This window comes from Phalangium opilio, unplaced genomic scaffold (genome assembly GCF_054372755.1).
Source record: "Phalangium opilio isolate 3A_F unplaced genomic scaffold, DU_Popi_V2 ptg000011l_1, whole genome shotgun sequence".
In the NCBI taxonomy this organism is placed as follows: Eukaryota; Metazoa; Arthropoda; class Arachnida; order Opiliones; family Phalangiidae; genus Phalangium; species Phalangium opilio.
In genome coordinates this window covers 703168-717681 of record NW_028324147.1, presented here as the reverse complement: position 1 = coordinate 717681, position 14514 = coordinate 703168, and the positions used below count along the sequence as shown (strand labels likewise).

The 14514-nt window shown below is 39.9% G+C and overlaps 3 protein-coding genes across 3 annotated transcripts in view; 1 reads left to right on the top strand and 2 right to left on the bottom strand.

Moving 5' to 3' along the window:
• Window positions 1-386: 386 nt before the first annotated feature.
• Window positions 387-1528, top strand: LOC149709681 (dickkopf-related protein 3-like). Its single transcript, XM_089857243.1, has 4 exons — window positions 387-762; window positions 849-1023; window positions 1096-1306; window positions 1391-1528. Exons 1-4 carry the CDS (start codon window positions 598-600, stop codon window positions 1443-1445), a joined length of 606 nt encoding a protein of 201 aa, XP_089713369.1. The 5' UTR covers window positions 387-597; the 3' UTR covers window positions 1446-1528.
• LOC149709680 (protein C-mannosyl-transferase DPY19L1) lies at window positions 1457-4818 on the bottom strand. The gene is made up of 16 exons (XM_089857218.1): window positions 4534-4818; window positions 4436-4460; window positions 4278-4365; window positions 4083-4220; window positions 3742-4014; window positions 3500-3667; window positions 3325-3429; window positions 3164-3250; window positions 2947-3093; window positions 2782-2883; window positions 2646-2717; window positions 2530-2571; window positions 2168-2462; window positions 1991-2090; window positions 1802-1927; window positions 1457-1731 (listed from the first exon to the last, which is right to left on the bottom strand). The coding sequence occupies exons 1-16, from the start codon at window positions 4658-4660 to the stop codon at window positions 1587-1589; spliced, it is 2040 nt and encodes a 679-aa protein (XP_089713344.1). The 5' UTR covers window positions 4661-4818; the 3' UTR covers window positions 1457-1586.
• A 291-nt stretch (window positions 4819-5109) lies between these two features.
• The window catches only part of pdm3 (POU-domain protein pdm3), a 27756-nt gene continuing 18351 nt past the window's right edge, over window positions 5110-14514 (bottom strand). Inside the window, exons 2-11 of the mRNA XM_089856974.1 lie at window positions 8649-8853; window positions 8261-8568; window positions 8044-8173; window positions 7826-7966; window positions 7635-7744; window positions 7341-7556; window positions 7146-7271; window positions 6863-7077; window positions 6559-6779; window positions 5110-6463 (exon numbers count right to left, since the gene is read on the bottom strand). Coding sequence (XP_089713100.1) covers window positions 6342-6463; window positions 6559-6779; window positions 6863-7077; window positions 7146-7271; window positions 7341-7556; window positions 7635-7744; window positions 7826-7966; window positions 8044-8173; window positions 8261-8568; window positions 8649-8805 — 1746 coding nt within the window. The 5' untranslated portion in view covers window positions 8806-8853 and the 3' untranslated portion in view covers window positions 5110-6341. The remainder of the gene's footprint in view (window positions 6464-6558; window positions 6780-6862; window positions 7078-7145; window positions 7272-7340; window positions 7557-7634; window positions 7745-7825; window positions 7967-8043; window positions 8174-8260; window positions 8569-8648; window positions 8854-14514) is intronic.

Here is a 14514-nt window from a genome sequence, read left to right as displayed (position 1 = left end):
AAATACCAAAATTTTCCTTACCTTTTGAGGGCCCTTAATAAACTTTACAAGGTAAAAAAAAATCCCAGTCCATTAGTCATTACTTAAAGGGGCTTGTCGAAAAGTGGGACAAAAAAGAAGAGGGGTCGAACAGCCCCTTTAAGGAGACCAGTTTCGAAGTATTCTGCCTTTCTTTTTTTATTTTGACAAGTTAACAACTTAACAAGTACAACCCATTTGTCAAACGGCCCCCAACAGTTCCAATAAGTAAGGTACTTAAACCCTATCCTCCAATCTCGCCCGAGAATCAAGATATCTCTTTGAGGTTACCTGTAGAGATGGGGAGCGTCAATTGACAGTTGAGGGACGACTCAAGTACTGGTGGCGTGGCGAGGGGGGGGAGGCTCTATTATCCGCGGGACATGATTGACGGGTCAGGACTCGCGCACGCCACACCACCACTTTTCAGGGTGGACATTCTTTAGAAGTCTCTATTATCAACAGTGGCTTCCATGAAGGTTGACCCCCCACCCCTTAAGTACTGGCGAAAAGAGAGAACTATAAGTTTAAGCACCGCGGACATTGGAAGTAGTTGATTTATAGAGTAAGTCGAGCGTAATGAATCGCTTGGTTATTTTGGCGGTTTTTACCCCAATTTGGTTAAGTTCGTTTGTAGCGGTTTGCGGCGGATATTTATACGGTCTCCTTTTGAATAATCCAGACATAACCGAAAGTTCCAAATCGGAAAACAACGCCTCCTCAATTACCAACGTATTAAAAGAGGTAATTACCGCGTTTTTATAGTCTTTAAGCGCCTTGCCCCGATCAATAAAGAGCAAGCCGCTAAAAGACACGATATTATTAATAAGGTTCGATGCCGGAACGACTCCCAGTGTCCCGATGACACGTTTTGCGACAGACACTACGGGTATTGCGACGTCATTCGCCAAGAAGGCGACAACTGTCGGGAAGATTTCCATTGCGAAAACAATCTCATTTGCATGTTCGGAAAATGTAAAATTCCCGCCAAACCCGGTCACAAAGGTAAGGAATTAAGTGGCCCCGTAAAAATTAAGCTTATACTTACCTATCAGTGTCCTTTCAATTAATACAAAGGCGCTCGATGTCAAGTGGACAGTGATTGTCGCCGAAACTCGTGTTGCGCCCGAAAACACGGGGAAAAGGTGTGCCAATCTCTGATACCAAAAGGTCACCGTTGCTACGTACCTGACGGTGGATTGGAGTATTCCATCAACGAGATATGTCCGTGCGAAGCCGGCTTCGTCTGCGCCAAAGTACGCGCTAAACGCAAGAAGTCTCTTTTAAGGTAATACATCATGGCCGACCGATTGACAAAGGCTTAAATGAACTAATTACAAACCGATACGTCTTAACTTTTTTTAATTTACAGGGATTGGGGATTCAAGACCGTTCTTGAAGAAATCCGCTGCACCAATATCGAATAAATAAAACCGGATTTTTTTGTACATAAAATTGTAAAATGGTTTTTATTTTTATTTTTCAACAATAAAAATTGGCACTTTCTTAATGGTCAGACAATTATTTTTAAATGCAAAAAATTGAGGCCGAGGGCTTGAGGCAGATACTCAAAGTTTGAGTACCGCGTATTCGTCATTACGAAAAACAAAGGTGAAAGGCCAAGGGTTAGCCATTAACCTTTGACATAATTGAGTCTTTCCCTTATTGGAAGGATCCTGCACATCCCATAAATCAATCATGGCGCACCCAACCCTAAAACAACAACCCCCGAATAATTATATCGCATCCCAATTAGAAGCTAAGCCTTGGCGTATGATTTTACTTATTCTTATTGTAGCAATATGGCCGAACTATGACGGCGTAACCAACTCCTAAACTTTGTAGCGTTTTATAAACATTTTCAGGATCTTTTCGACTATACAGCGAGTAAACTTTCAAAGTTCTTTCCCTGAATATTTTACGACGTCACTACACTTGTTAAATACGAAGACCAAGGCCTAAATTGACCTACCTCATTTCGGAATCTTCGTAGAAAGGGTTATTTACGATGGCCCTTCTAGTTGACAACATTAAATTAGCCATTGTTGGCATTGGTCCCGAAAAAACGGCGTCTTTAAATGGGAAAAGGAAACCACGTGTTCCTTTATAGTTCGAATTTGGCGCCCTGTAATCTGATTGGTTGGCTTACCGGCAGGCGTTGACCTATTGACCCATGTTAATAACTCTTCCAAGGCCAGATTGCTGTATTCCCCCATTATTTCCCGTTGATTTTGAATGTTTCTGAGTCCGTTAACGCTCATTAAAGATATAATAAGAAAAATAGCCCCCAAACGAAATATTTGATTTGTTAGGAAAGAAAAAGTCTTTTTTGAGGCTAATAATGAAGTTAAAATGCATAAATTTGGAGTAAGAAACACTTTGAGACGCATAAATAAAATGGCCATAATTCCAAAGGCACAAGTTTGAAGAACTGCCAATAAAATCTAACCAATGGGAGAAAAGCTCGTCTTAAATGAAACTTAAATTAAAGTATAATATAATTCTTATTACTTCGGAATATTCACTTCTATTTGATTTGAAATTGTATAAAACCTAATTAATATAAAAATTTTAAAACAATAATTATCTTGATTAATTATTAATTAGTTTGGGAATTAATTTTGTACCTTAAAAATTGTAACTAAAATAAGGAAAATTGAGATTGGAAGTAAAAGAGTTTTGGCCAGACTCGTGATATTCTAAATGAATGAGATAATTAATATAATTAAATTTAACTCGAATCAGTTAATTATAATTACTGACTTCTTCGTTTAAAAAATCAAATTCAACAGCGCAAGTATAAAGCATTGTATGAAAATCTTTATAATTTGTAAACTTGGACCGGATTAAATCCCAGATATGATTCTATAAGAATTAAAATAACAGTTTTTATTAATTAACTAGTTAATTACGGGAATTAATACTCACATCATCTTTGAAAGAAAAGATGGTAGCTATTGTCAATTTCAAGAGAACCGTTCCTCCCAGTAAACAAACAAGATGAGCTATCTTGGCCACAAATACATTATTGTTTGATTCTTTTGTAAAAACAAATTTCTCCAATTTACATAAAATCTGTAAAAAAATAAATTAATAAAGGAATTTTTAGACTTTGTTAAATTTAATTTAATCGAGATCTTCTTACAAAAGCAATGAGAAGAAAAGGGGTGTAAAATGATGACAAGAGAAGTGGATTCCCAAAGAGAAGTATGAAACCTCCCACTAGTCCCAACTGCAATCAATAAATAATATCATTTATAACAAAGTTATAATTAAATTATCTTAATTACAAATTAATCAACTCACTAATTGGCCTTCCAGTACAACCTCTAATTGACTGAGATTGCTAAATCCAGCAAAATACAAGGCAAAAACTGCCATGGCTTGAATTAACAAAGGAAACTGGGCAAACTTCAATTAAAATTAAAAAAAAAAAACTTTTTTAACTTGTACCAATTTTAATTATTTTTAATTTTCAAACCTGCCAAGTTGTAATAAATCCCACAGAGCTCAAGGCAATTAAATTCCTCCATAATTTTCTATAATTATTTGGATATTTTAGGGATAATGAAATGAATAACATTCCAGCCAAACAAAATGGATATCCAAAACTTTCTCTTAAAGGAGGAGTCCATTGGACTCTTGTTGCCTATATTTTTAAATGGTTAATTTCTACTTATAATAATAATAATAATAATAATAATAATTATAATTAATCTTTACCTCTCCATGATTAAAAAAGAATGATAAAACGGCTATAAATCCACCGAGTAAAGAATCACTTAGTAAAATTCCATAAAGAAATATGAGAGAGGATACGAGGGAATTCCAACTAAAAACTGCCAAGACATAGAAATAATGGTAATCCCCGATCCCCTCGCAACTCTCAACTTCTTCAAAATCCTGTCCTCTGTCTACCATCCAACATTCTTTAGTTTTCAAATTAAAATAGTCGCTTACAGACTTAAAAACCCTAAAAGCCCACCCTAATATGATCTGAAATAAATTATAAACAAACTGAGACTCAGTTCTGATGGCTTAGTGTCAACTCCAGTAGGACTTACTTCTGGGAAAACATTGTATTTTCTAACTACGTTAATAGTTTTGGGATATTCCGTTAAATTACAATGTAGAAGTTGGTTTAAACCACTTAGAAAAGACGGGGCTTCCACAACAGATTTGTAAAATGAAAAATAGAGTCCCTAAATAATATTTCAAATGATTTATGGTCACTACGCGATGGAAGAAGTGGGACTGACCATTTCCGTTCTAAAAGTCATTTCCCTTTCTAAAGATGACAAATGAGAAAAATGTCTATCGTTCTCAAACATTGTGTATTCGTGGTAGCTATTTAAAGTGAAATGAACAAACATCTGTCAGGATACAGAGGGTTTTTAATAACAAATTTTAGGTCTACCTGTTTAAAACTCCGAAAAAAAGGGCTGTTGATTTGAAAACGACGTAATTTACAATAAAGATCGCGTACAAATTGATTAATTAGAGTAATTAACTTACCTAACACGATGACAAGTAGACATTTAAACGGCGTGTAGTTAAATGTCAAACTACGTAAGCCTTGGTCACTCACTTCTTGCACGGGCTTCCCCCGATTTTTACCACTTGATTTCGCCGTTTTACCCATTTTTTATTAACAATTAACGTAAAATACGCTAAATTTTAACTATTACCGCCATAAATTAAATATATTTACTCGAGTAACCTTAACAGATGCGCGAAGAATAGCCACCGGTTTTAAATTACGACCATAGAGTTTTCGTCTGCTCCCAGACTAGTGAATTCAGTTCAGTTCATTTCCAATCATCTGTCCATCATCTGATGGTGTCGCCATCTCGAAGCCTAGATAAGAAACGTATAAATACATGTATTCTTTATGTTTAAATCAGTCAAATTTCCCGCCTTTTCTTTTAGTTCCCTTGGTTGCAGCGGGATGGCGCCACAAGCGCGTGATATAGTTAATCGAAAGGCCACTCTACTACTCTAGGCCTAGTGATGAATTTCTCTACTCAATGCTTCCGATGGCTGCACCTTAAACTTAACGCAAAATTTTTAATGAAATAATTACGAGTAAAATTAATTAAAAATAAGAACATTTATTGTCCGCTCATTAGACAGGGTTGATATCCTGATCCAAAAAGAAAACTTTTACAATTGTAAACTTAAAAATTGCTAAAATGGGAGTGTTGATGTTTTAAATATATTTACAATAATATTGTAATGAACATTAAAAAGATGAAAATTAAAAGCACAATTAACTCGGTTTTAGTTTATGTACAAACATTCGATAGGATGTGGTGGGTGGGTGGGTGGGTGGAACAATGATTTGAAAAATGCGTGGAGTAATAATACTTTTTAACACTGAGAGTCGCGGCGGCATGCTTCGTTAAACCGTTTCTTTCATTACCAAAAATCACAACCGGTACAAAAAAAAAATGAATACGTACATAAATTAGCTTACATCTTGTAAAACTAACGAAAATTTCGATATGAAAAAGCTTATTATTATTTCGAAGTTGTTGTTGTTGTAAAATATTTCTGTTTTGCAGTTTCAAATGACTGAGAAAATGTTTTGCATAGTCCGAAATATTAATTTTTACTGCATAGGGCAAAATATGGCCTTGAACTAAACTAAACGCGTCCCGAGCTCTTCTTATATTAATTAGGATTGTCCTACTTACGAGCTTAGTGTCGCTGAGGACAAGTACTTAATGGACTTACCTGTTTAAAATTAGTGTGATAAATTTGGCACAAAAATAAACTAAATTTAAGCGTGACTGGTGGTAATTGAATTCGACTTAGAAAATAATTAAAAAATATGGGTAGGAGCGGGAAATTAAAAATAAAACAATAATAACTAAAAACTTAAGCTCTTATTAAAAATAATTTTGATTCTTTAAAATTAATTAATTAATTAAAAATTGCCGTAACGTTTGCCCGTCCCATTTAGGGGGTGTTTTGTAACTTTTGTTAGATTCGAATATCTACACGTAGATAAAAATAGATTGGGTATTTCTTTTGATATTCCGGGGGTGGAGGGTTTCACCTTTTCTCTTACTTGAAATTAGTTAATCTTCTAGTTAATTGGACGACCTTATTGCTATTCAACGTTGTTCAGCCTTTTATACACTAAAAACCAAAATGTCTTGAGGTATGATGATTGAAGGAGCGCGTGTTCTAAGCTTTGATTGGTTGTTGGTCCTTCCCTGACCAAATGCGCGTCCCGAGAATTGAGTATTCTTTAGATTGTAAGCGTAATGTTTGTCCCAAAGGGCTTGAGGTGGGGGACACTCGCGGGATTGATGAGGTTAGACGGCTCCTTTCAGTCTTTTAATAGTGTTTTTCAAAGCTTGACGTTTGTTGCAAAACCATACCCTGACAACTTCACGATCATAGTTCAGTTTTTCCGCTAAATCAGTCATTTCAGAGCCTAAACCCCCAAAGTCGTAAAATAAATATGGCGACGACACTTGATACTGAGTGCATGCGCCAAGGGAGGTGTGTAGGTCAAAAATAGACTCTTACCTGAGGGATGAGTATTCTTTTCGAAAAATATATTTAATACTTCGAGGGCGGCCGGAGTGAAGGACGTCCTTCTTTTTCGTTTCTTGGTGGGTTCGCTGCCGATAAACTCGGTCAGATTTTGGGCTCCGTTCTTGTATCTTTCCTCGGCTTCTTTCATCCACCTTTCCAAGACGGGCTTGATCCTTTGGGCACTCTTTGGCGTGATGTCGAGCTTTTCAAACCTAAGTCGAGGGTCAGTCACATTGTCCCGGTCAAGGACAAGAAGAGAACGAACGAAAAGGACGAAAGATAGGTAGGTACTGACCGACAGATGGCACTTTGGCTATAAGATGGACCTTCGGTGGCGCTGAGAGCTTGTCCAACCTGAGTTTGCGTCAAACCCAAAGAAAGCCTCCGGATTTTGAAAGCTTTAGCGAATTCTTTGATTTCTTCTAAATTAATGCCGTCAACGATATTGGCTTCCGTTTGGTTTATCGTCTCGCCATTGTCCAATAGAGACGACGTTGTGCTCGAGACACTCTGAGGGCGCAATTTTAACCAAATTTCAATGTCTCGGTAATTAGGGAAGATAGAAGGTATGTACTAACGGGAGGTGATAATTGTTGCTTGGGAAGGGAACTCAAGTGAGCGACCATGGGATTGAGAGACAATTGAGCCTCTAACGTGGCCAGGTTGACCGCGGCTTGGAGGGATACGTCCGAATTGTGTTGCTGCTGCAAGTGCAACTTTTAGGTTAGGCAAAACCGACCCTTATATCGTAGACCTATGACGTTTAAATCAACCTGCTGTTTCGAGGGGGAGACGAGGTTCAATCCGGTATTGTTTTGATGGTTGTTCCCGTTTCCCATGGATTGTTGCCTGACTGAATTGTTGTGCGCGAGTTGTTGACTCGATTGAGCGGGGAGGTGAGCCGGTAAAGGGCTTTGAAGTTGAACCGTCGAGTTGTTACTCGTCCCGTTGGCGTTTGACGGCATTAGAGAATGCGCCAACAGTTGTTGCTAAGGATTCAAGCACCCATTCTTTTAACATTTGACGACAAATGGCGTCAACGCGTTTTGTTCCGATCCGAGACTAACCTGAGAACCTATGGCGATGACTTGACCAGCCGGATTAGTTAAAATCTGAGGCACTTGACCATTTAGATTCGAGTAATTTCCCGCGTTAATGACCGATGGCGTTTGGACAGCTTGATTCGTTAGCGGAGGTAAATTGATTAAACACTAGTTAATTAATAGTTAAGTTAAGGAAGGTTATAAGCGTGTCCTACATGATGAAGTATTTTGGTTCAAGGCTTGTAAATTGCCTAAACTCGTCGTTAAAACTTGACCATTATTGGACACTAATTGGACCATCTGATTGGTCATCATTTGAGTGATAGGGATGGTAATGATTTGTTGAGTCGCCACCCCTAATTAATTCATTCATTTAGAATAATTACCGTGGAAAAAATCACTAATTAAGAGCGGAGGGAGTTTGTTTAATTACCCGATGAGGTTGGTATAAGTAACTGAGCTCCCTGAATGCCCTGAATGGGTTGACCACCGGCTAAAATGAATTGAGGCGTACCGTTATTGGCCATTTGTGACTGAGGTATCGTTTGATTCGCCGATTGTAACTGATTGAAAGCGATTACAAATTAAAACCTTTATAGAAATTGAGGCTGGGCGAGTCGATGGGGCTAAAACGAATAGAAGAATCTTACTAAAACGCCGGCTTGTTGCATTTGATGCTGATGATTGAGTTGCTGTTGAATGCCGTTGTTGGCGGCATTGTGCGCGTTATTGTTGGCCGCCGCCTGGACAACTTGGGCGGCGGCAGCCAACTGACCAACGACCCCCAGATTGGCCAATCCGGGGATATTGGCTAAAGCGGCCATTTGAGGGAGACCGGCCAAACCCAAAACGTTGGCCAGTTGAGGATTCGAGCCCGACAACAGACTATTCAAGGCAGAGTTGTTTAAAGCTTGCGCCGACCCGTTGTTGTTGTTGTTGTTCGAGAACTGACCGTTCCCTGTCATTAACCCTTAAAGTTAAGTCAGGGACCCCAAAAAACCTAGATAAGCCTAATTATTGCCTAGACCAGAGACTAACCGTAATCCGACTTGGCTTCGTCCGTGTGATGGTCTTGCACGTAACCATTGGCACTGAGGTTTTGCACGGCGACCAGAAGCTGCTCGGCCAAACTAGTGGGAGTAGCCATGGTGACCAGACCACCGTTACTCAACGGTGTCCCCGTCATCGACACCATATTATCGCGACGAGTCGACTCGGAAACGCGATTATTCACGGATCCATTCTGCATTATTTAATAATAGTCATTATAACATTTTTAAAAGAAACGTCATTAAATTATCATTAACAATTCCCGCCTAACTAACTAATAGTTAAAAATGAACTCGAATTAAATTAAACATCGTTAATTACAAGAATAATATTGTCAACAATTTAAATGTTAATCTACTAGATTTCCGTCAAGTTTAAATACTTTTTGCGCGCGCTAACTCCGCGCGAATACTGAAATAAGAGAGAGTATATTAAATAGATTTAAAAACGACTTTTAAATCGAAATCGAATGACGACGACAAAATGACAAAACTCAGAAACTCTAGATAATGAAAAACCGATTGCCCCTAATCTAGAGTTGCCCTGCAGTTTGATTTGTACGAAGAACAAACAGAGAGCGATATTAATATAGAAATGTTTCATCATAAACAAGCGCGGTTAACAAAAACATTCCTAATGATCCTTTTCTTGAATATTAAATGGATGTTTTTGGAATACGTACAAATAAACTTTACGAAATCCGACGCCTATTTATTATTTAAAGATTCGAATCAAAATAGCGAATGTTGAAATAATGACTTTTTTAACCACAACTCTCTCACTAATATATAATAAGGCCCCATTTTCAAACCATCAAGGAAGATACGAAAATATGACTTCGTATAGTATTTGAGCAGCTTGCTCCGACTACCATCCTCTCGAGACTCTAGTGACCACGGGTTAAGACTGACATTACGCTGAAGTAAGTGTTGTGGGGAGGACATAGAATCAGAATATCAGGGGGGGGGGGGTAACTGTGGTACCTGATGTTCGCTTTTGAGGGCGTGCATCAAGGAACTTCCGCGTGCTGGGGACGTGGACCGTCTACGGTTGGAAATGTGTTTTGATCGTCCATGAGCGACGGGTGCCGTACAAGTGGCAGCGGCGGTGGCTCCATTTCCAACCGACTGAGGTTCATTACCGTCCAAAGCGGTCATTTTCCTCGCCACCACGTTCCTCCTGCTCGAATTTCGCAGCGTTAAATCCGTTTGGAAAGCCTTATTAAGTCCTCCTCGAGCTCAATCCATCGATGAAAACACTGACAACGTATCCGTCACGACGCCACGCGACGCGACCACGCGCCTCTTCCTATTCCACTCCGCGACAACAAAGTTTGAAACCGAAACAAACAAACTGAAACCGCGCGCGCTGAATGGGGTGGGTGGTACGACGATGACGACGATGAGACCTTGGCGTCAAGCCAGTTAACTACGTCACCCACGCACCGTCAGAGTCAATGACGTCAGGATGGGGAAACTCCCACCCTTAAAAAAAAACGCTACTAGTCCTGGAGAGAAAAAATCCTTTTCCTCTTCCCGGACTGAGTCAGTCAGTCTGCTCCGGGTCCTGAGGAGTAGCTACGTACAAACAAATTCCAGACCCTCGTAAAGATTCCGGAATATGCGCCGTAGACGACCGCGGGGTGTCGTAACCAAACCTCCGCGAGAATTACGAAAAAAAAAAAAAATACCAAAGGTCCGGAGAGTGTTGGCACTACTTTTTCTGTACGCGATTTTTTTATAAACGAGAGAAATGGCGCGCGTTGCCGAGAAACCAACACCAGGGAGTCAGTCAAGTTGTTCTCCGCCGCAACTCCACTCTGCCTCTCTAGTCCGAGAGAGAAAGAGAAAGAGAGAGGCTGAAGAGAGAAAAGCGGCGCGCGGGCAGAAAAATCTCTGCCAGGAGAGAGAGAGCGTAAAAATCGCGTTAGAGTTCCGTTCCGTTAAATAAAAGAGTGTACGAAAGCGGCGTAGAGTGACCAAAGTCACCACGAGGAACAAAGAGCTTCCTGGGTGCTGACCGGCGGCCGCTACTATTTAGTCCGCAGTCTTCTCTAGGTTCTCGCTCCAACCATCCAAAAGCGCTCGAGAAAAGTAAAAAGACGGCGGGGCAGTGCAGTGCAGGCGGGTTGGGCAAAAAGAAGGGCTAGGAAAATCGGTTGAAACGAAGGAACTCGGCCTCTCCTTCAAAAGAGGGGGTCGCTTGATAATGTTAGCCGGACTCATTATGGTAATCAGGGGGTGTGTTGCCAGAATTATTATGCGCGCGCGACTGGCCAGAGAGAGAGGACTACTTCGGTAAAAGGAACTCAAATGAGGGGGGGGGAGAACACCCTTTTTACTCGGAAAATGACGTAGGATTCATTTGCTTGATGAGGGAGTCGAGGAGGAAACAGGGGGCGGGAAATAACACCCCCCCCCCCACATAGCGAGAGAGAGTTTTTCTCCTGATGAGGATTCCTGTTCCTTGGATGGTGGTGGTTCAGGAGAGATCGACGACGCGGAGGCCAATTATTAATTATATTCTTTTAAAAATTTTAGAGGAACCGTGTCAAAAATAAATTATTCAAATGGATGGAGGGAGGAAGGGCCGCCGCTTATTAATTTTATAAGAAATTAGGCCTAATTTAAGGAGTTTTTTATTTTAAGTTTGTCGTAAAAATTGGGAGTGGTTTTAATTTAAAATAAAACCTTGAAAATTAAATCAACATAAATTTTTTTCTAATATTCATCTTATATTTATTGAAACATGTTTGCGAAAATTGTCACTATACGGGCGGAGGGTTACGTGGTAACTTCCCCGGGCGTTTAAATGACCTCGTCTCTTAAATTACGCCAACAAAAAAATTCACTTCTCTTTAACGATGTCAAACATTATTTTTCACGACCCGTACTACTTTCTCTTCTACGAATTAATCCGCCTCTAATGTCGTAACATTGTCAAGGTTCCGCGATTGGGTTGTTGCTCGAAATGAGACGCGGGAACTTTCTTTCAAAGTTATTTCAACTTAGGTCCCGAGAATTGCGTGGGTGACATTGTACAAACACAGTTCAAGAGGTCGCTTAAACCACCCTGACGAACATTGGAGAGCTTTATGTATGGCCCCCTATTTGACACCGTGTTTAAGAGGTGTTAGGAGATAGTGGTGGCGCTAGGCCTAGAAGAAAAGAAAAATTCTCTCGGATGCTGCTAGCGGAATTCCCACAAGGATCATTATAGGAGAGAAACTTGCCATTTTTTATTAATATCTGACAATCCAATAATTTGAAAGTTATCGCAATTTCATTTTAATAAAAGAGTACACTTTTTCCCCTATATACATTTTCCGATACAAGTAACGAATTATCATCTCTCCAATACTGAGAGAGAGGGAGGGAGAGGGAGAGAGAGAGAGAGAGATAGATAAAGAGAAAGAATATCGGGATAAATTAGTCTCCCCGTTTGACGGTTTAACAGTCAAAACTCTGCTCCAAACGTCTGGAACACTTAACGTAGGTTTACAATGATAAGTACGCGTTCATCAGAGGGCGCTAACGACCAACGGCGAATTGACCTTTAACCTTAATAGACCAACAGAAATTAATTACGAATTGAGGAACTTAGTACAGATATTCTGGTATATCTTGGTCGCCACTCTCGGGACAGACTGCCAGATCTTAGCTCTGACAGGGGTCAAGTCAGCCGTCACTCGAGTTGACCTCTGACCCGAGGCATTGGCGTATAATTAGGTTCCTTCTGAATTGAGCTAGGGCAGCCTTCTATAGAAACACGATGGGTATTGATTCGGTTTCCAAGGGAAGCTGCAGTTATTTCGAATTTAAAAGTCCAAATAGCCAAATCAAACTAATTCTAAAATTCAAATAAGATTCTCCAATTTATTGAAAAGAAAAGAAAAGGGAGAATTGGGGAAACGGGAAGCGAAAGAGCGCGGAAGAGAAGCTGTACTTTTCCTAATAATGTTTGGCGCTCATTTGTTACGCAAACGCAGCTGCAAGGTTGATTAAAACTTTCCAGGGGACAGGGGGGGCTCTATACAGGGGGGAGGGGACTATACGAACCAAAAATCTATTGTTTATTTATCAAATTTTCTCTCCGGTACGATTTTAGGGAGGGGGGGAAACGGGATTGTGTCAGGGGAACCGGAGGCCCGTCCCCTCTTCTCTACTTTTAAACTATATACACATACCCGCGAATATATTTTAATTTATCCATGAATAATGAATTCTAAGAGAATACGCGTTACAGAACGGGCTTGCTTAACTGTCATACCATAAAAGTGATTCAATATTCATGAAGGAATTGAATTTACTGATGGAGTATATTTGTAATACGTTATAAAAGAGAGAACTAAGGGGTGTTTCAGGGGACGGGGGGTTCAGTCTATAATTTTAAAACAAAAGATTCTTTTAAAATCGCCGTCGAACGGGGAGAAGCCCCCTAAAATGCGTTGCTACAGCGAGTTGGGGGGGTTTACCGGGGGAAAGGGGGGGGGGCGAAGAAGGGAAGGAATGAGAAACGAGAAAAGGCTTAGAAAATAGAAAATCCCGAAATTTTTGAATAGAGAAAATTAATTTGGTAAGACCCCCTCGTCTTTTATGTATAGAATTAGAAAACCTTCCCCCCTCCCCCCCCGATATATATCATATAATGAAGCGTGGATGTTAAACACACTCCGATACTGGAGACGAAATTAAAGAACCCAAACCCAAACAAGATATTTACATCTTATTATACCACGATTTCTCTACTAATTTATTTACATCTCATTACCATGAATTCCATAAAAGTTAATTCCACGACATTCCCATGATCCCATGAATCATCTACAAGTTAATTCCACGACATTCCCATGATCCCATGAATCATCTACAAGTTAATTCCACGACATTCCCATGATCCCATGAATCATCTACAAGTTAATTCCACGACATTCCCATGATCCCATGAATCATCTACAAGTTAACTCCACGACATTCCCATGATCCCATGAATCATCTACAAGTTAACTCCACGACATTCCCATGATCCCATGAATCATCTACAAGTTAACTCCACGACATTCCCATGATCCCATGAATCATCTACAAGTTAACTCCACAACATGATACTGTTGGTTACCTATGGCATACGCGACTGGAAATAAGCTACCGGCTTAGTATGGACATCCCTGGATCCCTATAGATAACCCCCAGATTATCATTATTATTTTCAAGTCATTCCATACACAGAACGTGCATCCAAATTAACATTTACCAATCCAGGATAAATGGGTGGTACTCATCATCCTTGTTTATAACCCCCCGATAATATGGTTAAACAGGGGGGGGGGGAGAATAAGTTGCTTATTTCTAAACGAAGCACATGCAACGCATTACATACGCATACATACATATACATATATATAAAAATATGCGCAATACTTCTATTCTAAATGAGAGAAAGTGAACGGCAAAGCTTAGGCAAGTGGAAAACCAGCTCTCTCTCTTCTCTCACTCTCTCTCTCACCCACCCAAAGTCCAGGGCCCAACACACACATACAAAATGAAACAAGGTTGTATAGTTGAGGGGGAATAGGTAGAAGGGGAGGTAGTTGATGTAGAAAACAAATATAAACTCCTCCAAAAGAGAAACGGTAGCGTGGGAGGGAGAGAGAGAGAGAGAGAGAGAGAGAGAGAGAGAGAGAATGAAAGGCTAAAGTAGGGGACGATGGTATTTTTGGAAATGGTGTAGTTGGGTATGTGTGTGTGAGGGGGTAAGGGAGCTGGGAGGGTTGAATTTAACATAACTGCCATCAAGGATTCATTATAAGAGGCTATTATCGAGAGTTGGGCCAAAATCGGTTGGTAGAGCCCCG